A 26,751-nucleotide genomic window follows, 5' to 3' on the forward strand; every position below is an offset into this window, starting at 1 on the left:
CAAAATGAATGTCCATCTAGCCCAGCATCCTTTTTCATACAGTGGCCAATCAGATGTCAAGGAAGGCCCACAGGCAGGGCACAAAGCCTCCCCCTGTTGATGCCCCCACCGTGACTGATATTCAAGGTATATTGTCTTGGCTGAAACCAGCCCACAACAAAGTATGTGAAGAAGTGCCTTATGTGGATATATAGGAGGCAGTTCAACCAAAAATGATTAGCCATATATCTAAATGGTACCTCCATATTCTGAGTATAATTCTGAGTATCAAACATTAGGAAAAGGCTGTCACTTTCATGAGATGGAAGCTTCTTTTTCATCCAGTGTTTATTAATGTGACTTAGTCCATCTTTCTTGCTGAAACTCAAGCATGTCAGTTCTTAGGTTTTTAAGCTGAGGCATGAAGTAACTAGGGGGATTTGGCCTTATGAATTTCCTTTCTCATAGTACTCAAATTAATAAAATGTAATAAATCTACTGTCACTGTTTTCAATGTGATGGTCTGGATCTGTTGCCCACTGAGAACAGTGGTGGTAAATCTGACATTCAGACTCAGATGCCAAATCAACCCAAGGTGATACAAACAAATTGAGCCTTGAAATTTTGGGAGTGCCTTTTCCCATTTCAGATATCCTTGAACCAAAAAGAAATAGTAAATTTCAGGTTTGAAAAATCTCAATGCACAGCTGTTGGATTTTCCAAGTGTCATCCCTTCAGTCATGAAAAGGTTAAACTAGTAAACAAGCTAAGCAAAAAGCCAATTACATGTCAAGTCCTGCCAATAAGGGGGAGGTCTTATTCTTAATAAGGTGATCAGGGCTTTTTTTCTGGAAAAAGAGGTGCTGGAACTCTCAAGAGGGAAATGAAGGAAAAACATACAGGTGCCACTCATGAACTTTTAAACATTTTTTTTTTTTTAAAAATTGTTTCTGCAAAGAGGTTCCAGAACTCCATTCCACTGTGTTCTCCCCAAAAAAGAACCCTGAAGGTGATCTTAAGATTGATTATTGAATAATGAACATATTGGAGATAGTGCATGCTAATCTGTATGTACACAAGGGATGCAGCCTTTTTGGAGAAAACTTCCACTCCTTTGTTCTTGGGGTTACACACCTCACAGAGAGAGACAGAGAAGCAAAATGGAGTTATAACTAGAAAGATGTGTTAATTAGGCTGTTGGTTTTTTCCCCTTTCCCTATGTTTTCTAGTAAATTATTTTTTCTTAGAACCTAAACACACGTGTCTTGTAGATAGATCCCAGTAGGCAGCCGTGTTGGTCTGAAGCAATAGAACAAAGCAGTAGACAAGTCACCTTTAAGGCCAACTAAGTTTTATTCAGAATGTAAGCTGTCTTGTGATGCATCATTCCACTGTGCTTTATGCACTCTGCTAAATTTCCAACAATACCCATAGGCACAATTACAGTGAAGATCCTTGACTGAATCTCCCATTGTGATCAGAGGGTCCTAATTGGGTGGATAGGTGGGATACAAATGTTTTAAATAAACATTTTCAAAATAAATGAATGCATGGACCAGGGAAATATTCACATGAGACATCAAGTGTTAGACAGTAAGGTGCCTGTGTGTGCATGGGTGGGGATTCACTCTTTTCCCCAGGGTGGTGCTCCCAATCAAAACTCCTCATTCAGCTAGTCCTAATCAGGAAAAGAGAGGATGCCCAGCTGATTTCAGAATTACAGGCTCAGCATGAATCCTGTTCCCTTGAAGCTGTTTTTTACAGCACAAAAAAGATGTGGTCCTGCTATAGAGCTGCAATCTAATGCATAAATGGTCCTTAGGTACATGATAATGTAGCTTTCATGAAACCACATAAGTCTGGGCTTGGCCAGTGCCTGGATGGGAGGCTGCCTGGGAACATTATTCATACTGCCTTGAGTTCCATGGAATAAATGTGGGATGCAAATAAGTAAAATTAATAGAATTTATGTCATGCAAATAGAACCAATTACCAAAGCAATTAGGATCTATAAACATGTGTCTACGAAGGAAACAAAAATAAATCTGTTTTTCCTTTTAATATCATCCCATGAACACTACATTAAATATAGCACAGGAGGGTCAGGGTGATGCAATGGCTAGGGAGATGGGATATGACAAGGGAATATTGGGTTTAAATCCCAGTTCTATCCTGAGGTTTACTGGGTGACCACCGCCTTGCACGCCTCAGAAGGTTGTTGTGATAATAAATGGGAGGGAATGGGATCACATATGCTGCCCTAAGCATTTTTGAGAATGGGTGAGATAGAAGCTGAATAAATTTTATTTCTTTATTTTATTGGCCAAGTGCAAAGTAATGCACATTGGGGCCAAGAATCCCAGCTACAAATACAAGTTGATGGGGTGTGAACTGGCAGAGACTGACCAAGAGAGAGATCTTGGGGTCGTGGTAGATAACTCACTGAAAATGTCAAGACAGTGTGCGTTTGCAATAAAAAAGGCCAATGCCATGCTGGGAATTATTAGGAAGGGAACTGAAAACAAATCAGCCAGTATCATAATGCCCCTGTATAAATCGATGGTGCGGTCTCATTTGGAGTACTGTGTGCAGTTCTGGTCGCCGCACCTCAAAAAGGATATTATAGCATTGGAGAACGTCCAGAAAAGGGCAACTAGAATGATTAAAGGGCTGGAGCACTTTCCCTATGAAGAAAGGTTGAAACGCTTGGGACTCTTTAGCTTGGAGAAACGTCGACTGCGAGGTGACATGATAGAGGTTTACAAGATAATGCATGGGATGGAGAAAGTAGAGAAAGAAGTACTTTTCTCCCTTTCTCACAATACAAGAACTTGTGGGCATTCGATGAAATTGCTGAGCAGACAGGTTAAAACGGATAAAAGGAAGTACTTCTTAACCCAAAGGGTGATTAACATGTGGAATTCACTGCCACAGGAGGTGGTGGTGGCCACAAGTATAGCCACCTTCAAGAGGGGTTTAGATAAAAATATGGAGCACAGGTCCATCAGTGGCTATTAGCCACAGTGTGTGTGTATATATAATTTTTTTTTGCCACTGTGTGACACAGAGTGTTGGACTGGATGGGCCGTTGGCCTGATCCAACATGGCTTCTCTTATGTTCTTATGTTCTTATTGTTTAGGCATGCAGGGCTCAGGGCGACTTACAACAAGATAAAACAATAAAACTACATCAGTCTAAGCCAAGATGAAATAACTTTGAAAGCAGATTCTATTTAAAATAATTCAGATGGCAAATAAAATATCACTACTCCCCTGTTTCTGAGAGTAGGCAAGGGGAGGGGGGTCGGGAAATATAAGTACAACTGAATTTTTTGGAACTGTAGATTCTTTTGAATATTAGGAATTACCTCTGCTCCAATGATGCTCTTTACTGTCTATTGGCTACTTTTTTTTGATCCAACCTTATTATGGCTGTAATCACTGGCTCTCTATCAGTTAATTTAATCCAAGGAGTTTGGGGTGGCCTACATGACCATCCATTCCTCCATTTTACCATCACCACAGCCCTGTGACTTAGGTTAGGCTAAGAGAGCAAACTGGACCAAGGCCATCCAATGAGCTTTCATGTCTATGTAGGGATTAGAATGTGTATCTTTCCACTCCAAATCCAACATTCTAGCCACTAAACCATACTGGGCCTCTGTCTGTTACTATTTTCCTTACATCCAGTTCACCAATCATATCAAACTGCTTTCAATCTCCTTGTCTCATCCCCCCTTACAACTTCCTATCCCCTCTTTTCAAGTTCCTTCAGTTTTCCAGTCCAATATTTCATAGCTAGGCAAGAGAGAAACACAGTCTTACTGATGCAAACATACCTAGAAGTTATTATCATTGTTGTCATAAATATTTCCATCTCATGAAAACATTGATGAAAATGTAGTGCAACACCTGGGGACGGGTGCTGAATCCTATACATAGGTAACAAAAAACTCAGGTTTGTTACACTTTAGCACTATGCGTATTCATTTTGGTCTCCCCTTTTATAATATTAAAGGGAAATATAGACACTTCTGAATGAATAGAATAGTTACTAAATACAATATCCATGTAATGAGAATATAAAAGTCTAGTTATTTTTACAGCCAAGTGCATAATATGGTATTTTCTTTTAAATAGCTTCCTTATGCTTTGGAACGAATCCCACATTAATACGATACCTTTGAATTTAGGGAACTAAATCTACTCTTATCTCATCTACACAATTCAAGTAGTTGATATGAAGAGTGATTCTAATTCCATCCCATTTTGCAGCAATTGCCAAATTCCTCTCACTAACATACACCATATTTATAAAGATTAAATGGCTCAAGTTGGCTCAAGGATAAACTCTTCAGCTTTGCATTGATTTTAAGTAAGCTGTAATTCTGCTGAGTTTGTAACCCATACAAATGAAAGAACAAAGCAGAAATTGTAAATGCTAGTAATAATGACACTTAGCTTCACTGGATAACTTCAGCATATCACACTCCAAAATGTTTGAAGAATGTCACACGTATGATCACACTATAATCCTTTTTAGAACCATAAACAAGGGATCAACACCACCCTTTTCAGTCATTATGATCTTGTACCTCTTCGCCTAGGAATGAGCAGTACATGTGATACTCTCAATATATACATTTGCCATTTTTGTGTAAATAGGGCATCATGTATATTTCACAGCTTTAGTGTGCATGAAAATACACTTTTAGTAACCTTTCTGCTGATATGCACCAAAGCTGGAATCTATGTGCCCTAGTCATACAAAACAACAGCCATTTGTACCAAGAAAATTGCACGTCATGTGCTCTTTCAGAACAAAAAAAAAAATGTAACTAATGAAAAGGGCTCATATTTCAGATGAAAGAATAAGGCCTTCCAAAAACCGCCTAGTGAGTTCATTGCTGAGTCAAGATTTGAACCAGTGATTCCTCCATTCAGACTTCAGTCTCTTAGCCACTATGTCATATCAGGAAAACTGTAGAAAGAAAGAACAATGCACAGTGTAAGTATAGGTAGGAAGCTCCAGCAAAGTGCTAAATGGCAGCACACCCAACTGTTTTGTTCAACACAGCAGCTTGCTTGCTCCTCATAAGGTGATCCAGGCCAGGTTGAAGCACAACGCTGGGAATTGAGGTGGGTGGAGGTGGACCTGGAACAGTGATAACATGAATCAGAGTGCCTTCTGACCCTGCCACCGGAAAATTCTGGAAGCCCCGTCTCTGTAATTGGTACTGTATTGTGCAGGTACACTGCATTGCTACTCTACATGCTCAAATTTTGGAGTGGGCATGGGAATTATCCAGTGGCACTGGAGGAACTGCTGCATCTCTGAAGAGGAGAAAACACCAATACTTCCTTAGGTAGAACCACCTTTGTAGCCAGCATGATCATCTCTCCCATCCCTTTTTCTTACTGGCACACCAGCATCTTCAGAGGTAGACACTGTGTTTCTTTTGGAGCCTGGGAGTGCTTCAGGAGCCCTCTCTGACTATGTCTACAACTACCAAGTCTGCCTTTTTTCATCTGCAGTGGGTATGGCAGTTGGTCACCTTGAGAATGGACAACTGTAACACCCTCTACATGGGGCTGCCCTTGACTTTGACTTGGAAACTAGTGCAAAACACTGCAGCACAGTTGCTAATGGGGCTCCCTCGGTGAAAGCACATTCAACCAGTGCTGAGAGAGCTGCACTGACTGCTTATTGTGTTCTGAGTCCATTTCAAAGTGCTGGTATTGACCTTTATATGGTCGAGGACCTGTCTATCTATGGGACTGCCTTTCCCCATATGTTCCCCAAAGAGCACTGTGTATGGGAGTACAAAAATCTGCTATCTATCCCTGGACCAACGGAGGCCAGATTAAGCTCTACACAGACCAGGGCCTTCTTGATGGCAGCACCAAGGTTGTGGAACGCCCTCCCAGAGGCCATAAGGGCCCTGTGATATCTCTCCCAATTCCACAGGGCCTGCAAAACTGAACTTTTCCAACTGGCCTACAATATCTAAATGGGAGTGTACTGCCACTTTCAGGCTGCTGAGCAATAGTAGTTATGAAGAACTGGGACCATCAGAAGGACCACTGCCAGAAAAAAGAAGAAGAAACAATGACATCAATATAATTTAGAGTACCGAAGAAAGGAAGCTGTGATCCGCCTATATCAAAATTTTCTGAGTAGCACCATATATGTAGTTTTAATTATTTAATTGTTTAAATTTTACTGTTTTAAAATTGTAACCTGAAATTGTTGTTTTAAAATTATTGTTAGTCACCCTGAGTCTGCTTGTGGAGAGGGTGGGATAGAAATCTAAGGTAGGTAGGTAGGTAAATAAATTTGGGCACACATACCATAAAGGTTTCCTATCCTGTCTAGGTAAAATGAGTACCCACTTTGCTGAGGGTAAAGTGTAGATGACTGGGGAAGGCAATGGCAATGGCAAACTACCCCGTAAAAAGTCTGTCATGAAAACATCATGATGCAATGTCACCCAAGAGTCTGAAATGACTGGTGCTTGCACAGGGGACTACCTTTTACTTTTACCTTACAGATTTAAGTGGAATGGATTCAGAGAATGGGCTCTTACATGTGGCATTTTTCTTACAGGAGTGTAGGAAAAAGCAATGTGTATCATCATACATAAACATTGCTCATGAATGGTTTGTAAGCACAGGTAAATGTTGCAAAATAGATACAAAATTCATATGTGACAAGTGGGTACATTTCCTGCCCAAGTAGCTTAGCATTTCCAGTCACAAACATCTAGAGTGAAGTCTGATTGTTTGAATATACTTATTAAGTTTTAAACTCGTATATTAACATGTGCCTCCTAGCAATTTTGAGCATAATAGTTATACAGAGGGCACAGAAATGCAGCAGTCTTTACACAGGGTGATGATAATTTATTTCATTTCATTTTACAAAATCACAGGCATGCCATCAAAGAATTGTATCAAAAGTCTTCACAGTGAAAAGACACAGCCAGAGAATCAGTACCATGGTCAGGGCTCAGGAAGTGATCTGCCACAAGGTTTCCTACAGAAAGCACATTCAGGGCAAGCGCGTGAATTGTACAGCTGGAGGAAAACCAATGCAGTGCTAGAGAAATGGCAGAAAGACAGCTTTCCACAGGCATATCAAATGGCACCACTGTTTGAAGTTTGACTGAATAGCTGGTTGATTATACTGTTTGATGACACAAACATTCTGCTTAGTAAATAACACCGTTAAAAATGAAGTGCTTTGATTCGGGCTGATTTAAGACGAAGCTTGTTGAGCTAAATAATCATAAATCAAAGTACTCCATCTTAAACAGATTGCAACTTCTTTGTGCTTCCGGTTCCCATTTCAGGATTAAGCAACTACAAACTATGCAACACTTGTTAGTATGAGGCGATTATTGGGGGGGCGGGTATGGAATGGTGAGTCTGAGATTCAACAATTGCCTTTCAGCAAGAAAGTAATTCTTGCCTATAATGTTGCTTTTAAAAATAATTCCACAAAGCACCATAAGATACCGCTCACCATCCTAGAGAAAACCAATTAGTAACCAGCAATTAATTGAAATGTTTTCTTTGAGCTTTTGCTAGAATCTGTTGAGATTTCAAAAGGTTTGTGATAACAGGCTGTAGCATTCAATCTTTGCCGAGATGAGGGTGTTATGAGTTTCAAGCTACAATCCTCTGTTGCCTTGCTGTGGATTAATTTCAGTCTCCAATACATTTGAGCAGGTGCATGGAGGATGGCCACATTAATCCATTAAGTTCCTGTACCATTCACACTGAAATCACTTTATGGGGCATAACTAAGGCATATTATCATAGACTAGTTATTCTTTTGCACATGTTAATTATCTACTTATATACACTACTGAAATATCTCTCATTATGATGGGGTGGGAGGAGAGCCTGTGTATTGTAGGGCAATACACAGTGATTGGACAGATCACAGAGAAAAGCATAATATCAACATTAGTCATGCTGTGCAAGCTATTATATATTTTCTTTCCCAAATAGCTTCTGCCAGTGACACCCCAGTCTTTGAAAATGTGCATCAGTAAATCTACCTGCAACCCAGGAAAAACAGCACTATATTGTTGGTGTCATATCATTCTTGATAGGATTGTGGTAGTGTCGGTGTATACAAGTTGAGTTTTGACTGTCCCCTGCTGTGAATACATATTTCTCTCCCTCACATCCTAAATTGCTTTTGAAACTCTCTTCCAAAACTAGTTTGTTATGCAAAGGGGCTGTGGCTCAGTGGTAAAGTATCTGCTTGGCATGCAAAAAGTCTCAGTTAAAAGGATCAGGCAGAACTTCTGCCTGAGACCCTGGAGAGCTGTTGCAGTCAGTGGAGACAGTACTGACCTTGGTGGACCAATGGTCGGGCTAAGTCTGAGGTAGCTTCATCTGTTTAACATGATAGAGAAGCTGACATCTGAGAAGCCCTCCAAGTTCGTTAGGGTCCATGGCACTAGTTGCATACTTGAATCCAGACTAAAGTGATATACTTTTAACTGTATAAACAGATTTGCTTAGATCAAAATATTGGCCAAGATCTCTTTATAAAACAAAGTCCTTTTATTTTGAAATTGTATACCAGTGGATATGAGTAACATCTAAAAGTAAATGTGGGGAAATGTTTTTCAGTGTCATACTTTCATTATCTGGTCCTTGATGGAGTTTGGTCAAGCATTTAATTGAAACATTATGATAGTGACATGACACTTTCTTCAAATCTCTATACCCACCAGACATCTCAGTAAATCAGTTATTCCCAGTTTGCCCTCCAGATAACATGCTTCCTGCCTTCTTGAGTCATAGGAATAAAATCTTAAATTGAAAGGGGGGGGGGGGGGGACAAGGATCATTGACATATTCTATATCAGCTCACCCCAGACAGACAAATCAAAGCTGTCACCCTTCAGCTTTGTCATAAACACAAACTTCCTTCCTTCTTGGGGTCATAAAGAAAGAAAACCTTCCCCTTTGAAAACTGAAACAGCATCTCTTTCCGGATTTCTTCTACCTCCTTGGATCAGGAGGTTCCACAGAAGAGTCCTTTGCATCTATTTGGAGCACACACTGAGAATCAGCTGTAAGGAAGATGCATAGCTTGGAACCTCCCAAAATTCTGTGATTGGCTGTACCACTACCCTTTTTCAGAATTCCAAAAATGCCATGAAGCAAATGATGGAAACTGTTTGACCTAGAAAACTGACTCCTCTATAATTCCCTTACCAATGGCTTGCGAAACCTGATGATGCTTTATTGTGAGTCTTACCCTTCCTAAGAATCAGACTGGTATCCATTTCCATTGTGCCATCTTCCTAGTTGGATACCATCCAGGCTAAAACCTTAGAAGCTTTCCGGAGGCAATTCTCAGATCTCTCCTGTGACATGTATCAGCTCCAGCTTGTTCACCAGATATTACAGTTCCTCAGAAAGCATTATCTCGCCACAGTGATCCATGCTCTGGTCAAAACAGAAGTTAGATTACTATAATGGGCTCTATGTTGGGCTGCCTTTGAAAATGGCATGGGAAGCTCAAATGGTCCAAACTGGGTGACCAGGCTATTGGCAGAGGTTGGTTGCAAGAACTGTATCATTCCATGCTGAAAAATCTGTGCTGGTTACATGGGTACTGCTTCCCGGCACAATTCAAAGTACTGGGTCCTTTCCTTTAAGGCTTTAATTGGCTTGGAGACAGGATGGAGATGAGAAGACTCAGAAAAAAAATCAGCAGTTCCTCCCCACACTTTGTGTCAGAGGCCTTCTCTCCTCCCCCCCTCCATTATTTCAATGAAAAAAATTGGAAACAGGAGAGAAAAACATTCCTATGAAATATTTTTTTTCTTTTATAATGAATGAAACATTTTAAAAGAGAAAGCAGGCATGCTGTAGAGATATACAAGATTTCTGAACTAGAAAGACAGTGAATCTTCATGAAGGGAGCACACAAGGGTGACATCACGTCAGAGGCGTCACTAGGGTGGGTTGCACCCTGGGGTGTAACTGATTCAAGTCACCCCCCCATTGGGCATCACCCCTTTTGGAGGGCTGCGTCACCCCCTCTGCACACAACCCCGCCCACTTCACATGGCCCCTCCCTCATCCACCCTCTGGTCACATGACCAGCCCCCTCTGGTCACATGACCAGCCCCCATAATCCAACCCCGTTGGAGTTTTGTAAGCCCACCCCCCCATGCACAGAAAGCAAGCAACTCAGCAACACGGCACCGGTTTGGGAAGCCCCTCCGCCCCCCCCCACCCCCCAGGCACACAGAAAACAGGCAGGACTCACTCAGCAGAGGCACCGTTGGAGTTTTGGAAGCCCAGCCCCCCCACGCACAGAAGGCAAGCAACTCGGCGGCAGCATGAGCTGGGAAGCTCAGCCAGCCCTCCCACTCACCCCCGCTGAACAGAATGCTGATCCCCTTGTGGTAGAGGCGGCAGCGCAGCCCCGGTTTCAGAATCCCGGCCAGCCCACACAGCAGCAGCGTTCTATGAATTGAAATGTATTGGTTTTAATGTTTAAATGTGAAGTATTTAATTGTTTATATTTAAATTGTTAAATTGTTATTGTTGGAAGCCGCCCTGAGCCACTCCTGGGAAGGGCGGGATACAAATCCCGAATAAATAAATAAATAAAAATAAAATAGTCCCAGGGCCAGCCCCTTCCTGTTGGGGGGGGGGTCATGGGTCAGTGCCTGGGGCCAATGAGAATGCTCTGGGGGAGGGCCGATGGCCCCCTTGGCCCCACCCTAGTGACGCCACTGCATCACGTGGTTGACTTTTTCACCCTCCCTCAAGCCACTAAGGCAGATTTATCCACAGACTGAGTAAAAAGTAGCTTATTGCCCTATCTTGCCAACCTTCATGTGGGGCCTGGAGATCTCCCAGAATTACCACTGATCTGCAGACTACAGAAATCTGTTCCCCTGGACAAAACTACTGCTTTGGAGGGTGGAATCTCTGGCAATACGCCTTACTAAGGTCCCACCCTCCCAAACCCCATCTTTCCCAGGCTTCACCTCCCAAATCTCCAGGAATTTCCAATCAATAGTTGGCAACACTATGCAGGAGATCAAGAAAAAAGATTAGGAGAAGGGGCAGAAACTGCACCAAAATCCTCAGAACAGAGTTGAAAGTTTCATTGATAACTTAGCTCACACTAACCAGATAGCAAAAATCAAGATATACATGCTAAAATATCATGGAGTGCATGAAGTTTCAGTTTCCTCTCAAGTACTTGGTATATTTGCTATTTTGCCTATATAAAACTAAGGCATTTATAACGTACTAGGAGTAAGGCCCGTTGTGAAAAAAAAAATACAACAGGCTTTAGAAGAAGGCACTGGGCAAGTACCTGCCACCCTTGCTATCTTCCCACCCAAGTGAAAGCATTAACTTTCCCCCACCTCAAGGGGAGCTTATCTCTGCTATCTAGAGAACAGTTGTAAATCTGAGTGATCTCCAGTGGTTCCCTAGGAGGAAATAGCATTGTACCTGTCTGAGGTTCCACCCCTCCTCAAACCCCACCTCTTAAATATCCAGGAATTCCATAACCCGGAGTTGGCAACCTTCCCTTTATCTGCCCCTTTGACTTCAGCTTTACATCTCCTTTCTCCTCCCTGCAGCTTCTACATAGGCTGTGTTTCTCCACAATGGGGGGGAGGGTAGAGAACCCAAGCAGCTAATGTCATTCTCTTCTGCCCCCTTTGATCTGAACAACAATCCTGTGAGGCAGGTTAGGCTGGAAGTCTGTGACTGGTCTGAAATCAGTCAGTCAGCTTCCACAGCAAGGACCTGGGTCCGGCAGACCCCACTCTGAAGCCCTAACTCCTATGCCCTCCTCAAAGTCCACCACAGAATCTCCAGGAATTTCTCACCAACCTGGAACTGGCAGGCCTAGTCAGCAGTGGGCCCAATGAGTTCTGCCTCAGAGGACTGTAGTGAGACCTTTCAGACCAACAGTCTGGCAGTTCTAGTCAGCACTGGGCCCAATGAGTTCTGCCTCAGAGGACTGTAGTGAGACCTTTCAGACCAATAGTCTATCTCTGACAGACTGTTTAATAGGGAGGAGTCGTCAGCCATTACATCAGCTTACAGCATTCCTCTCTCCTCTCCCCCCTTTGATCTGAACAACAACAACCCTGTGAGGCAGGTTAGGATGGTTTGAAATCACCCAGTCAGCTTCTACGGCCCTCACCTGGAGATTGGCAACAGTGGTTCCCCAGGAGGAAAGACCTCCCTCAGAGAGCTTAGGAATTTCTGACCAATGTGGAAAGATACCACTAAAGACCTCTGTGAGAGTGCTCCCCCTAGCCTTGTGTCTTCCCACCCACCCAAGTGAAGGCATTCACTCCCCCCTCCTCAAGAGGAGCTGATCTCTGCCATCTGGAGAGCAGCTGTAGCTCTAAGTGATCTCCAGCCCTCATCTGGAGATTGGCAACAGTGGTTCTCCAGGAGGAAAGGCCTCTCCCTCGGAGTCCATTCTGTCATATGAGCCCGCTGCAGCCTAATTGGAATAGAAAGAGTGAAGAGTATTGGCAGGCGGAAAGGGCCCCTACCTGCTGTGAATGAACATTCCTTTTGCCTCAGTTGAAGAGAAAGAACCCTACTGTTTTCTCATAAACAAAGGTCCTTAGCTGGGGTGGGGGGGGGGTCTGGGGGGCCAGGCACTACAAATCTTTCCCCTGTTTTACACCCTCACACCTCCTTGCCCGCTCTCAGACGGACTGTCCTGGACTTCCTACAACAGGCCCTGAGGAGAGGTAGCACTAATCAGTAAGCCCCCTGTCAGCAGAGAACTGTCTCCTTCGAAGGTCAGTGAGCTTATGCTGGAGTTGTTGCCTGATGGGGCAATGGGCGGGAGAGAGCAGAATCAGCCAATGGCATGGCAGAGACAGTGTGAGCCAATCCTGTGCAAGCCACATCTAACGAATGAAAATCCTCAGAATTGCCACCACGGTTGGGCTTTTATACATGTAACGGATATTCCATCGATATGTCAAATACTGCAATTTTATAAAGTTATAAATGATACATTTATGTTGTTACAGCAATAAAATAGGTTTGATAGGACAGTAAGTATCACATATATTTCAATTTCCCCTCAAAATTCCATTTTTTTTCCAGGAAAAAAGACACCCTCTGTGGCTTCAAAAATTCCTATGGCCTATCAGAGTGAACAACATTGGAATGGATGGACAGATCACTTGTTGACTTAGCAAAAAACAGTTTTGTATGTTTGTCTGCCCCACTACTTGGGGACAAAATTTCTTTCAGTGCACAGTAGAGTCACTGTGATATCAACAAGTTGTACTTGCTTTGCGTGTTTGAATATGCTAGGAGACAATGTCAAGAGAACCCCTTTGGTTCTATGCCCTGTAAAAGTTGGCAGCAGGTTGTCTGCTCTGTGAAACAGGTTGCTGAACTAAGACAACCACTGGCATGATCCATCAGTACTCTTTTTATGTTCTTACTGGTGGTATCTGCTTGGCAAACAGTTCTTAAAGGAACAAGAACTCAAAGAAGATGACAAATCCTAGCTGAAATGCCAAGTGCAAGAGGCAAAACAGAATGCTACAGTATTCTGGAAAGGCAGAAAGTACATGACTACAGCCCGTCTTTCTGGACACAATTTGACTGGGATGGGGTGGGAGAGATCTGGCCAGTAAATAAATTTTGAGGAGGCGTTAACTATTATTGGATGAGATTGCTCAGTCATGTTTTGCTTCCCACATTTGATAAGTCACAAGGAAAAAGCCCTTATGGCACAAGGATTTGTCAGAGAGGCAAATTCTTCTGCATGCATAGCCAACCATTAGATTTAAGTAACTATAATCTCAGCAAAATATAAGACATAGTTTCCAGGGAGCTGACAGAAACTTAAACAAATGCCCCATAGCCATTGATGCAATATTAAACAATCATTTGCTATTAAGTCCTTTCTATTATTTATACCAAGAAACATATTTTTTTTTAAAAAAAGAATTCCCAAATGTACAATAAAAGCCTTTTGAAATTAAAATATCACTTGCAGAAGAACTGTGCGCCAGCCATGATTAATGCAAAAAGTCATTAAGGACAACAGTTGAAGGCGTGCCAACAGTAGGTATATATTTTCTGTCCGGAAGAGCTTTGGACCTAAAGGAAAAGGACTTCCTTTCAAATGCTTTAAAATATGTTTATGATTTTTAATATGGAGATGTTTTTTATTTTATCAGTAAAAATTATTTGCTGCCCTTCTACTCTGATAGCCCGGACCCTGAATGCTTCAAGAGAAAAGCCTTGAGATTTGGAGGGCAGCTTCTCTCAAGTATCTTAGAAAAGTGTGGTAACTGCTCTGTAAGAGATTTCCATAGGCAATGATGAGGAAGAAGCCTCCCCATCGACACCATAGCACTTCTACCTGCTGCTCCCTGAGATGTTTCCTTATTAATATACTGTGAAACTATAATTCAGCAACTTCATCTGCTTGGGTGATTCTATCATTGCTACTGCAACAGGTCCAGAGGCAATAATAATAATAATAAATTTTTATTTATACCCCGCCCTCCCCCCTGAGGCAGGCTCAGGGCGGCTTACAGGGCATGGTACATACCATGATACAGCAACAATAAAATCAAAACAATAACAATATAAAACAATTCATACATTAATTAAGTTACATAAATAATCTAAAATCCAGAAAAACTTAACGGTGCACAGAATAGTAGTGTCAGGCTGCCGCCCACTGGAGTTGGTGGGGGGCAGGCAAGTCCATCAATGGTAAATGAAGCCAACTAATTTTGGTTTTGACCTTCTCTCTTATAGTATTGCAAAATAAGGTATTCTAGAACATTTTTCCGACTGTACCAAAGGTGAACACCAATCACTGCAGGTGCAAACCTAATACAACCTCTCTTTTTGATGTTGTGTTTGCAATGCCCAATACAGAAGAGAAATCCTGCCACATGACCCACTTTTCCTAAAAACCACTACTCAGAGGAGTAGATTATATGAGAGGAAAGAGCATATGAGCACTTTGGGTTTCAATCTGTCCCAGAACCCACACAAATCCTAGCTCAAGAACTCACAAAGCAAGGAGTCTTTTGGCAATGTGTAGAAATGACATTCCCTCAGCATTAGATAATTAACTATGCAGAGCCAGCTCAAATCAGGTGATAATAATAGCTACCATCACACAACAGATATAGCCATATAAATTCACTCCAAAGGAAAGTGTTTTCAGGATTTTTAAATTATTAGTAAAAAGAGTAGTCTATCATTGTGAAAGGCACCTACTTTGAAAAACTGTTCAGAATGACAGTATAAACCTATCACAATCAGAAGTTTCCTGACTCTTGAACAGAAAGGTCTCATATGTCATTCAATGGCAGACTAACCAGACAGTGTCTCATACTTTTGTGCAGCACTGCTAAAAATGTTCAGGAGGCAGCAGAGTTTTGGCATCCCATCAGAGAAGTCTGTCAAGGGAGCCGCATTAAATAATCCTTCAGCCTAGCTCAGCATAGGCACCTAGCCTTGAAACTTCCGCACGGATAGTGGAGGAAGCAAAGAGAACCCAACTGCCATGTATGGGAGAACCATGTCTTCTTAATCTTGTCTGTTCGACAGAAGTGAGAAAAATTTGATCTTCCTCTATCAGCCCAAAGGATGGTTAGTCAAAGCATGACCAAGGAACTGGTACATAGCATATTAATTATATATCTAATAGACAGGTGTGGACCAATCGGTGGATACTTCAATCCACAAGTTGGGCCCACACTGACTTTTAATAGATCATTCTGCAAACTTGGGGGAACTCCCTAGATTTGCAGAAAAATCTGAAAATGTTTAAAAATTCATTGAGGGTGTTAAATCTCTTCCAAACAAAAATGTTGTTTGTGCATGGTCAGACAATGAACCTATCTCTTCCACCAATGATGAGGGGGCAGGAAGTCATGCTGGATCCAACGGCAATGGGTGCAACAGCAAGGGAGAGTCACACTGGGACAGCAGCAGAGAACGTAATGGTGGTGGAGAGCTGTGGTGGATCTGGCAGCAGCAGCACTGGGGGGACAGGACCTGTGGTGAGCCCAGCAGCAGAAGCCAGTAGCCATGCCAGGCTCACCAGTGGGGAAGGTATTGAGGAGGGTGGGTGGAGCAGCACTGGAATTGCAAGCAGGGGAGGAAATGAGGGGGCCGGAGCTACAGCTAAAAGGGGGAAGAGATTCCCTTGTGACTCTTGTCCCCCCCCCCCCCCTAATTTCTAATGTTCTAGCTTTTTCAAGGGGAGAGACAATAGTGCAATGCCAGATAATCTGTTTTGCATGACGAAGAAGCCAGGTTTAATCCCAAGGATCTAAAGTAGCAGGTATGGAAAACTTCTTTCTGGTGCCTTGGAGAGCAGTGCCATTCAGATTAAACGATTCTGGGCTAAGTGGACCTATGACCAGACTCTGCAGAGCAGCTTCACACATTTAGTTGATTCATAGGTATTTGGAGTTTCTCTTGCCCTTTTGACTGAACACACAAAATATTTCACCCGAGATCATTTTCGAAGGCAAAGGCATGTTTTACAAAGTTGCTGTACTTGTCTGAGTTTTCTTCAGCAATCAAGCCCATCGTTTGAATGACAAGATTACAGAGTTTAATTAGGTGTTATTTAAAGGAAACTGTACTGCAATTAACTGTGCAGTTAGATGAAGGCTGCCTTCTGATCTCATGACAAACCATGGCTCTGTGCAACAACTCTGGTAAATCTGCCAGATGTAAATAACTCTCTGTGAATGTAAATCCCAGTGTATTGGTCACTTTCTTCTCTCTCCCAGCAGATAGACTATCTTCCTTATAGCACTGTATCTGTAGTCAGGTGATCATATTGGTTGGTGCCATTTAACACACTGGTTTGTGAGTTCAGGTTACAATAAACCATATAAGTGTAAAGTTAATGAGCCAACTGCAAACCTTACTTTGAAATCATATTTTGGTGTCTACCACCAAAACTGCATTCAAATGTCACGGCTAATTGGGATTTCCTCAAACCAAAATTCATAAATTACTATCTGAATTAAGCTGAACTTATTTTTCCCCAACACCGATGTGGGATTTTGATATAAAATCCTGAGATGTTCAGAGGGATCACCACACCTATTTTTTTTTTTTAAAAAAAACATTTTACATTTGCTTGTAGATCACAATTCTCAAACTGCACTTTGGATAAGGCATAATTTTCCTTAGCCTTTAATCATTTCCTCATGAAGCAGAAATTGGGCCCTCAAGTTGGTAATGATGAGCAAAGGTGGAGGTGATTGAAGTATGTCCACAAGGTGGACAAGTACATGGCCCACCTAGGACTTCTTTTCCAGTTGGGGACAGATACAGAAACTGCTTTGTAGGCCTCTTTGTGACACTTTTGTGCTGATGTCCCTAATACAGAACATAACAGAAGCCATGTTGGATCAGGCCAATGGCTTACCCAGTCTAACACTCTGCCACACAGTGGCCAAAACCCAGGTGCCATCAGCAGGGCCAGAACTCTAGAAGCCCTCCAACTGCTGCCGCCAAGCACCAAGAATACAGACCATTACTGCCTCAGACATAGTATTAAATCTATACCATGTGGCTAATAGCCACTGATGAATCACTTGCTCCATATGTTTATCCAATCCCCTCTTAAAGCTGTCTATGCTTGTTGCAACCACCACTTCCAGCGGCAGTGAATTCCATGTGTTAATCACTCCTTGGCTGAAGAAGTACTTTCTTTTATCTGTTCTAAGCCTACTGCTTGTTAATTTCATTGAGTCCCCACAAGTTCTTGTATTGTGAAAAAGGGAGAAACATACTTCCCCCCACCTTCTCTATCCCATACATTATTTTGTAAATCTTTATCATTTTGAAGAAGAAGAAGAAGAAGAAGAAGAAGAAGAAGAAGAAGAAGAAGAAGAAGAAGAAGAAGAAGAAGAAGAAGAAGAAGAAGAAGAAGACTGCATATTTATACCCTGCCCTTCTCTCTGTATCAGAGACTTGGAGCGGTTTACAATCTCCTATATCTTCTCCTAAGGGAAATCAACCCTGACTGTTCCCTGGAAGGTCAGATGCTGAAGCTGAAGCTCAAATACTTTGGCCACCAAATGAGAAGGGAGCATACACTGGAGAAGATCCTTATGCTGGGAAAGACAGAAGGCAAAAGAAGAAGGGGACGGCAAAAGATGAGATGGCTGGACAGCATTACTGATGTAACTAACACGAATTTGAGCAGACTTCGGAGGATGGTAGAAGACAGGAGGGCCTGACATGACTTTGTCCATGGGGTCGCAAAGAGTCAGATTCAACAACTGAAAAACAACAACAATATCTTCTCCTCCCCACCCCCCCACAACAGACACCCTGTGAGGTGGGTGGGGCTGAGAGGGCTCTCAATTGTAATTTCTCCAAGCTAATGAGCCTTAATCTCTTTAACCTTTCTTCATAGGGACAGTGTTCATTGCTTGGGTGAATCATAAGTAAAGTATTTAGGAGGGCAATAAGAACCAGTAGGAGGTGGCTCATCTGGCAATGCACATGATGTCTTGGTCATTCATATCTGGTTGTTAACCTGAATTATTTTGAGAAAGGTTTTTTGGGAGCCTGTGAGTGAAGGTTATGCTAAGGGCTGAACTCAGAAACAATATTGCTCACCTCCAAGGGTGTCTTGAATGGAAACAGCCCCATTTGTTTTCTCCCAACCCCCTGCCCCTCCACAAGTCCAATTGTTGAAGTGCAATAAATAGAAAGAGGGAACATACATAAAGCACTTTGTCACTAGAGCTCAGACTCTTAATAAAAGCAAAGTTCAGCTGATGAAGCTTCTTCTTCATAGGTATACCTGGAAGGAGCATGTCAGGATCTTTAAGAGGACACACATGGGTACAAGAGATAGGAGATGGATGCGAAGCAGGCTTGGAGTCGAGGGCATGGAGAAGCAGTCTGCTAGCGACAGCCCATTGAAGGCAGGAGAAATTTTGATTTAGAACTGTTCTAATCAGGTGTCCCAGTAGGTAAGGTGAGAAACAAGCCTGAAATATCAATGGGAAACAAACCTGGAACAAGGTTGGAGAAAGCCAAGATGGCATATTTCTATGTAACACAAAATCATGGTTGACTAACTATGATTAGTAAATCCAGCTTCAGTTCCTGCTTCCAAGTACCCAAAGTAATCAAAGTTATTGTGGTAGTGTACATTCAGACAATCAGTTAGCTGTAGTTAATTTAATTAAGCCATGGCTTTATGTTATGCCTCAGCTGAGCCAATCGGTACACACAAGCCAGATACTTATTTGCATATTGATCATCACATGCAACGACTGACATGTAGAGTCATGCTTTATTCCTACAGAAATGACTTTTAGGTAGGAATTTCATCATATGCAAAGCAGTCGTCCCTAAAGCCATCAGTTGCTTAAAGCCTGTGTTTTGCAGTATTGCATACACTATTGCTGTTGTGCATTTTGAACAGTCACGTTACAATGTGCAAAAAAAAAGATGAGAGACCCACAGAAGACAGATCAAGAACATGCCATTTCCCCTTTATTCATTTCAATGAAAGGGACGTCCACTTGTGTGCATGGAGGTATCCTTTCACCTAAATGAATGCAAGTGGAGATGTTCCATGCAGGTTCTATAAGGGATCTCTGGACTGGGATGACTAAACTAAACCTTTGGCATGATGATGCTTTCCTCTACAGTTCAGTGTTATGCAGCTCAGAAAGACCTCCTTCTATTCTCCTAAAGGGATGGTTTCAGATATGTTAGATATGTTGATAGATTGTCTTGGGTGATCTCTGTAGCAGAAGCCCACTATACAGAGCATCAAGGTCAGCAGAAGTGCTCTTCATTTCCAAACATAGCACAGAGATGCCATCTAGCAGTGACACTTAGGAATTTCCAGATATTACATTTGTTCAAAGTTGCAAATCTTAGTGTAACAACTAGTATATCATTTTATGTTTCTAATTATTACCCATTGACTCAGGTTTGGCTTTTTGCCTAGCGCTCCAGCAATATACTAGGGGTGGGGGGGAGGAGAACATAGCTGAAGTACATTATGATAATGAGAGAAATATATTTCCTTATATGTGCGTCTAAAAAAAGAAGTTCTAATCAGAGACTAATTAATGCACGTGGCACTTCAGTAGGAATATTAAAATAAAATTGGTGCACATTCATTGGTATTTAAAACTTGCAAAATTAATTACTGCTTCTTTTTCATTAAAGCCTGAGTAGAGTCAATAGTCTTCTACATGAAAATGGGGGTGAAATTTAACCCAGCTCATTAAAATATGTCCCTGTAGAAAACAAGTTAACAGAAAAGGAATCAATGAAATAGGATCTTGATCACAGGTCCCCCACCCAGTAACATAGATCACCATGAGATGGCGATACAGAAACACTTTGCCATTGTTTTATATGGTAGAGACTTAAAAGAGGAACTGGTATCACAATTTATAAGGAATCTGAAATCCTTAGAAATTGTCCAAGATTGTGAAAGTCCATTTATGATCTCCTGATCAACAATTACAATTGGAAGTAATATGCAGTACTTCTGGAAACCAGTGCACTTTAACACAGCATGTATGAGATATAGTTATGTGAGAAAACCATGGGTGATGATGTCATGTAGGTGGAGGAGGAAGAGATTGTGCATGATTACAGATAAGCATAGGTTTGTCTGAGAAACTGACATACTTAATTTTGAAGACTTCTGCTTTACCAATCTCCCATTCTCCTGAGCATCCAGTTCACTGTAAAGTACAACAATCTGGAAGAATTGAAGATAAACAATAATCCCATTCGGAAATGAGCAAGATTTGATAAGTATTCCACTACTTTGGACTTTAATTGTACTGTATGAGTTTGATATCAAGACAATTTGTATATGGATAAGCTGTATGATGATACATATTCTGTATGTTGTGTATTATGTACCTAACTGTGAAATGCATTTTGCTTAAGGAACTTTGTAGCGATTCCTACACATACACATACTTGAATGGAAAACAATGAACAAAGACCATTTTTCTCTGTTATCTTAAGGGTTTCTTTTTCTTTTTCTTCTCATTTTGCTATGATAAAAGAGTATTTGCCTAACCTTTTCATATTCCCAAAGGGGCCCACATGAAAATGAGAAGTAATTTTCACAACCCCTGCACAGCTAAATGCAATATCAAAAAAAATGCTTAGCAACACTGTGTATCTTTCCACTGTTTCATGTTGACATCAGCTGGGATGGGATATAGCTCAGGGCCAACCCAGATGTCCACTGGGAGGTCTGATTTTTAAAAACTTAATTTTCAGGAATGTTGGAGGCAAGTTCGGTGGAGGGCCATGGCACAAAGGAAGGAGGGTTTTAAGCCTTCTCCTTCACACTGTTGTCCCCACTTGAAATGGTTCTGGGGAACTTCTATTTGGCCCAATGGGCAAAACTCATGATTACATGTAAATTTTATTCAACGGGGAAAAGAGTATCTCCCTAGGCCCATTTCAGGTCAAAAAATGTGCTGTGGTCCTAAACTGAATCAGGCTCTTGCGTGCCTAAAGTTAAGTTTAAATAATTGCTGGCATAGAACTCCTTGCACAAATCTGTTCTGGCCCTCAGAGTGCCAAAAGTCCCTGCAAGGGGCTTGAGTAGCTTCTTGAGTCTGGAAAGCCCCTGCAGTCAGAGAAGAGAATACAGAATGAAATGACCCAGTGGCCTGACTTGGTATAAGGCAGTTTCAGATGTTCATTTGCAGACCATATGTTATGAAGATCTTTGTCAGTCTATACATGGAAGAGTACTATCAAGTAACAAATTTGATGTTACATGGTCGAGACATGCAAAACTCTCAATTTTATTGGAGGGGGGGGGACAAGAAGTAGCTGTGGAGAGGCCAGCAGGATGGGAACCACAGGGAAAACAGAGCTCCTTTACCCTTCCCTTCCCACCATTTTTCCTGCACTAAATTATTCTCCAGCTGTTTTTCTCTCTGCAGGAAAAAAGATATGAGTAGTAGATGGGAAAGTAGCTGGAGGAGGAGGGGGAAGTTAGGATGGAAAAGTAACCAGAGGGGAAACAATAAGAAGTTTCCTCTCTTCTATTCCTCTGTTCAGAATCCAAACCTCCCATAGCAGCTTTTCATATTTTAAAAAAACCTCATTGGGAGTGAGACAGTTGTGAACGTAAGGTCTAGTCTGGCAACGGTTCTGCTTGGCTCATGAATCTATTTAGGCTCTGTGCAGGACTGGAACAAATCTTCTTTCAGCTGCACCTATTTTGCCTTTTGCTCTCTACTATCAGGTGTTTGATAAACTGGGCTGCAGCCTGCAGATAGTAATATCACAATGCATATACCAGTCTTAATATACATCAAAACACTTTGTTAGTTTAGCTTCCAGAGACCAATATGGGTACATTTTGGGAAGTTCTTTCAGGACAGTTACCACTTATCTGACTTATGAAACTTAGAGTAGTTGTGTGCATGTTGGAGCCTGTCATTTTTTCCCCACTAGTGAAAGAGGAAGAAAAAGGCCCTTTTGACCTCCGAAAAAAGGCTGTCTGGGATCTGTGACAAGGAAAGCCACATTACATGGGGGCTGCAGAGAAGAGGGGACATTGGACAAAAATGAGTGGGAAAGCTGGTACATCCAAGCCATGATTCTTTGCCATTTACCTTTTCCAAAATTGTGTGAGATATTAATTGTCGTTTTATGGAACAGGATGCATCCTGCCATCCCAAGCCTTTATCTATGCCTCTTTTAAAGAATGCATTGGTTGAAAACTAAAAGACGATTGCATTCTTCCAGCTAGGAAAAATCAGAGGTAATTAATACAGAAGTAATTACACATGTAATGCAGTCCAGGCACAGAGATGTATCCACAGCTTTTGTCCATGCAGTGGTTAAGACCATCAGTAAGGCTACCAGAAAGAATGAAGTTGTAAGCTGCCTTGGAGATCAATTGATCAAAGGGAGGGGCAGATGTCTTTAAAATAAAGTAACGTGTTTTCTTTATTCAGGCTCATTTATTGAACATATGAAACCGGGGGGGGGGGGGCAGAGTATTAAAAACAGCTGTCCTTGAGACCAGGCAGAGGGTTTTGAGCTCCAGAACCTCTCTTTTCAAAAAAGCAACAGGAGTAGAATGTATTCATAGCTACTATTAGGTTACAATTAGCTACTATTTGCCAATTGTTGCTGCTGTTGAATCAAAAATAGTCTCTACAAATTATGACATATTGGCAAAGGGACTGAACTTTAATGAGATCAGCTTTGTCACAAGCAAGAGCTTTTTTTTTTTTTTAAATACAGTCAAGTTTGCATTGGATTTATAACTTGCTCTTCTCTCCCTGCAAGAAAATGGTAAACTCCTTTAAAGTTGTAGCTCCCTGAATGTTGCCAGTTTGAAGACAGTTTCTATACATATTCTGAACACTTCAACATGAGTTTGACATGAGCAGTTGTGACATCTGTTGAGATACAAACTGCTGGCTTAGAAGCCCTGAAAACCACCCAGGCTTGTGGCTTGGCACTTCAAAGACATCCCTAAAGTGACATTGGCTGCCACACAATGCAGAGACCACATGCAGTGGAGAAAAACTGTAGTGGCTGTGTTCTACAATTAATTTTATTTTACCACTGTGTACATGCATGAGTCCATGTATATATCCCAGAGATTTCACACACACGTGCGTGCACCCACGCACACATACACACCCCTTCCAGCAAAAGAATCTGAGTTTATGCCAAACAGCACACACATGTCACACAGCCTACCCGACGTCAGTCTTCCCATTACTAACAACATTAGACAGATCTAATTTTCAGGGGGTGATGGAACAGTTTCCAAATCCTCAGCCTAAGCCAGGTGGCATTGTGTGAAGCGTCATTGTGTGTGTGTGGCTGTCATTCAATGTGCAGCAAATCTGATTTGACCCTACGGAAAAACTAATGGTGCTCTTGTGTGTGGGGGGGGGCGGGGGCGGCGCAATTGCACATGACCAAGAGGGAAGCCCTGCTCTCTTCTCCCCGGTGAGCCATTGCACATGCATTTATTTTCTTTTGGCAGGATCCAGCTCCCCAGGGCTCCGACAGCATGAACGGGGCATCCTAAACAGAGTCCCACCTTTCTAAGACTTGGATTTCACTGCGTTTAGGATGTACTGAAGCATTCCTTGATCCCTATACATAATTTTCCCCCTAGCTATTCTAGAGTCGGTTCCTGCCAGGGCATCTTCCAGAGTTCAACAGAAAATACATTTCCAGTGGGGGGTGGGGGTGGGGGGGTGGACCAAGAACATCCTTTTTTTTTTAACCTTTCCATCACCAGTTTAAATTCTTTGTAGTGCCCCCCCCAAGTTGTTTAGGAAGATGGGGGGAGGAGAAGAGGGAATCCCAACAACATTACTAAGGTAGGACAAGCAACCCAGAAGCAGTGTCGGCTTTGGTACTGCCTGGTGCTGCTTTTTCTTTCTTTCTTTTATATAAAAAAAAAGCAAATAAAACGAGCATCCTCATTCCTCCTCTTTGGGAAGACGAGTTGCAGTCTACCCGCGTTGTTAGCATTATTGACCACTTTCCAACAAAACGAGGAGAAGCAAACAAACACACACACACACACACACACACAGAGGCAAGCACATCGAGCCATCGCGTTTTTTTAAAAACCACAAACCACCCGCAGGCTCCGCGCGTGTTTGCAGCAGCGTGGCTACATTGCCCTCCTCTTTGGACCCAACTACAAAGCCTTGTGCGTCGCATGGCCAAAAAAAAAAAAAAAAAAAAAGACGCCCAGACGATCTTTAACGAACCCTCCCCCCCCCTCCCCAAGCGAACATTCCCCCGGGGAGCCGCATTGCCCGCTCCAGCAAACCAGCGGGGCTGCTTGGGAGAAAGAACTTAGGGAGCGGCGGCGGCAAGGCTCGGGGAAAACTACTTCGAGCGGAGCCTGCCAGGCAAAGGACGGCAGAGAAGAGGCGAGCATCCCAGGAAGGCGTTTTTCCCCAAGATGTGCGTGCGTATGTGAGAGAGAGGGTGGGGGGACCGTTTCCTACCTTGGAAGGCTCCAGCCCCGTCAGGAGAGCCACCAGCAAGAGGTTGAGGATGCTGGCGGACGGCTGCATGCTGATCCCGGGGCTGCTGGCGGCGGCAGCTGCTCTCCTCCTCCTCCTCCCCGCGAGTCTCCTTCATTCAGTCACTGCAGGGACCACTCTCGTCAGTTACACTTTCCGCCCGCCCGCCCGCCCGCCACAGCCAGAATGCTGGGAGCAGCGGCGGCAGCAGCAGCAGCAGCCGCCCGAGGGACGCTCATTCATTCCGCAGGCATCCTTCTTAGAGCCGAGCGGGAAGGAGGGAGGGAGGGAGGAGGCGAGGCGGAGCTGGGGGGGCGGGCGGGAGCGCCAAGTCCAGAGCAGTGCAAGGCAAGGCAAGGCTGGCGGTGGCGGACGCCACCAGTGGCGCCTCTGGCTCCCTTCCGCCGCCCCTCTCAGCCCACTCCCAAGAAAAAAGTTTGCCAGCGCGGCGGCGGCGGCTGAGACCCGGTCGGCGGATGTGAATCACCCTGGCCCTTGGGGCTTTTTTGGGGGGAGAATGGGATGGGGGACAGGGAAATCACCAACCGGTAAGCTCGGGGTGCAGCAGCTCCGGGGGGGGGGGTGATAAGGGGGACACACCCTGAGGGATGAACTGCGAAAGAGGCAAGCCGGGGTAGGTGATCGGACTGAGTGTGTTAGTTAGGGATCCCTTGACCTGTTTGCCCTGATGGACACCTGACTGCTTGATATTGACTAGGAATCTCTAGATCGTGTCTCTGGTCTCTGCAGCAGCATCTTAGTAGCCGGCGAAAAGCTGCAGCTGCTACGACCACTGGGTAGCATTTGAAACAACGGAGTGGCATGGTGCCCTGCAACCTCCAGAGCTTTTGAGGTGTCTCTGCCTCAAAAGACTGGTGATCTCATGGGAAGACTGAGGGGTAGGGGGACATGACAAAAATTGACAAGGGGTTGAGGGAGAGAATAGGATGCTTGGCACAAAGTTGGCTGTTTGCCAAACATACCGATTGTGATTTGTTTCTACACTGATTCAGCTTTGAACAGCTGGTTGGGGCTCCCAGTGGACTCCCATCCAGGTTCACACCATCTGAGTTTCATCAGAATTAAAGCATCATGTGGGCCCAGACCAGGGGTGGCCAAATTTGCTTAACGTAAGAGCCACATAGAATAAAGATGAGATTTGAGAGCCACAAGACATGAACATCAGGAAGGAAAATAGATGAAGGGAGGGAGAGGTGGAATGAAAGCAACTTTAAATACATTTTCTAAGCCACTGGCTGGCTTGACTTGGAGAAGTGATTTAAAGACAGAAATGCCTTCTTCAGACCAGCTGATGGGATGATGGGGGCTTTGAGAGCCACACAATATGTGCGAAAGAGCCACTTGTGGCTCCCAAGCCACACTTTGGCCACCCCTGGCCCACATCAGATCCTTCACACCACATCCTTCACATCAGACATCTTCTCTGGGAGGTCCAGAAATTCATTGCCAGGTCTTTAATAAAACTGATTTTATTTCTTAGGACACAGAAAATCCCATTTTATAAAGAGCAGCAATCCTGCAGCTCCCAAGCAGTTAAAAGATGGCCACTGGGCAGTCAGAGGAAGTAGGTATTCAGAGAATCCCCCTTGCTCCCTCTGAAACCTCCTAGATGTGACCTAGGGAATTCATGACTGAGGTCTGCCATGGTTTGTCAAAAGGTCAAAACCCCTCAGAA

At 43.1% G+C, this 26,751-nt stretch overlaps 1 protein-coding gene across 1 annotated transcript in view; it reads right to left on the reverse strand.

Annotated features, from left to right (window-relative positions):
- Positions 1-25,249, reverse strand: part of OLFM3 (olfactomedin 3) — a 264,124-nt gene extending 238,875 nt beyond the window's left edge. Inside the window, exon 1 of the mRNA XM_060232288.1 lies at positions 25,038-25,249. Coding sequence (XP_060088271.1) covers positions 25,038-25,106 — 69 coding nt within the window. The 5' untranslated portion in view covers positions 25,107-25,249. The remainder of the gene's footprint in view (positions 1-25,037) is intronic.
- Positions 25,250-26,751: the final 1,502 nt, after the last annotated feature.

The sequence above is a fragment of the Heteronotia binoei genome, chromosome 2 (assembly GCF_032191835.1).
Source record: "Heteronotia binoei isolate CCM8104 ecotype False Entrance Well chromosome 2, APGP_CSIRO_Hbin_v1, whole genome shotgun sequence".
Lineage (NCBI taxonomy): Eukaryota > Metazoa > Chordata > Lepidosauria > Squamata > Gekkonidae > Heteronotia > Heteronotia binoei.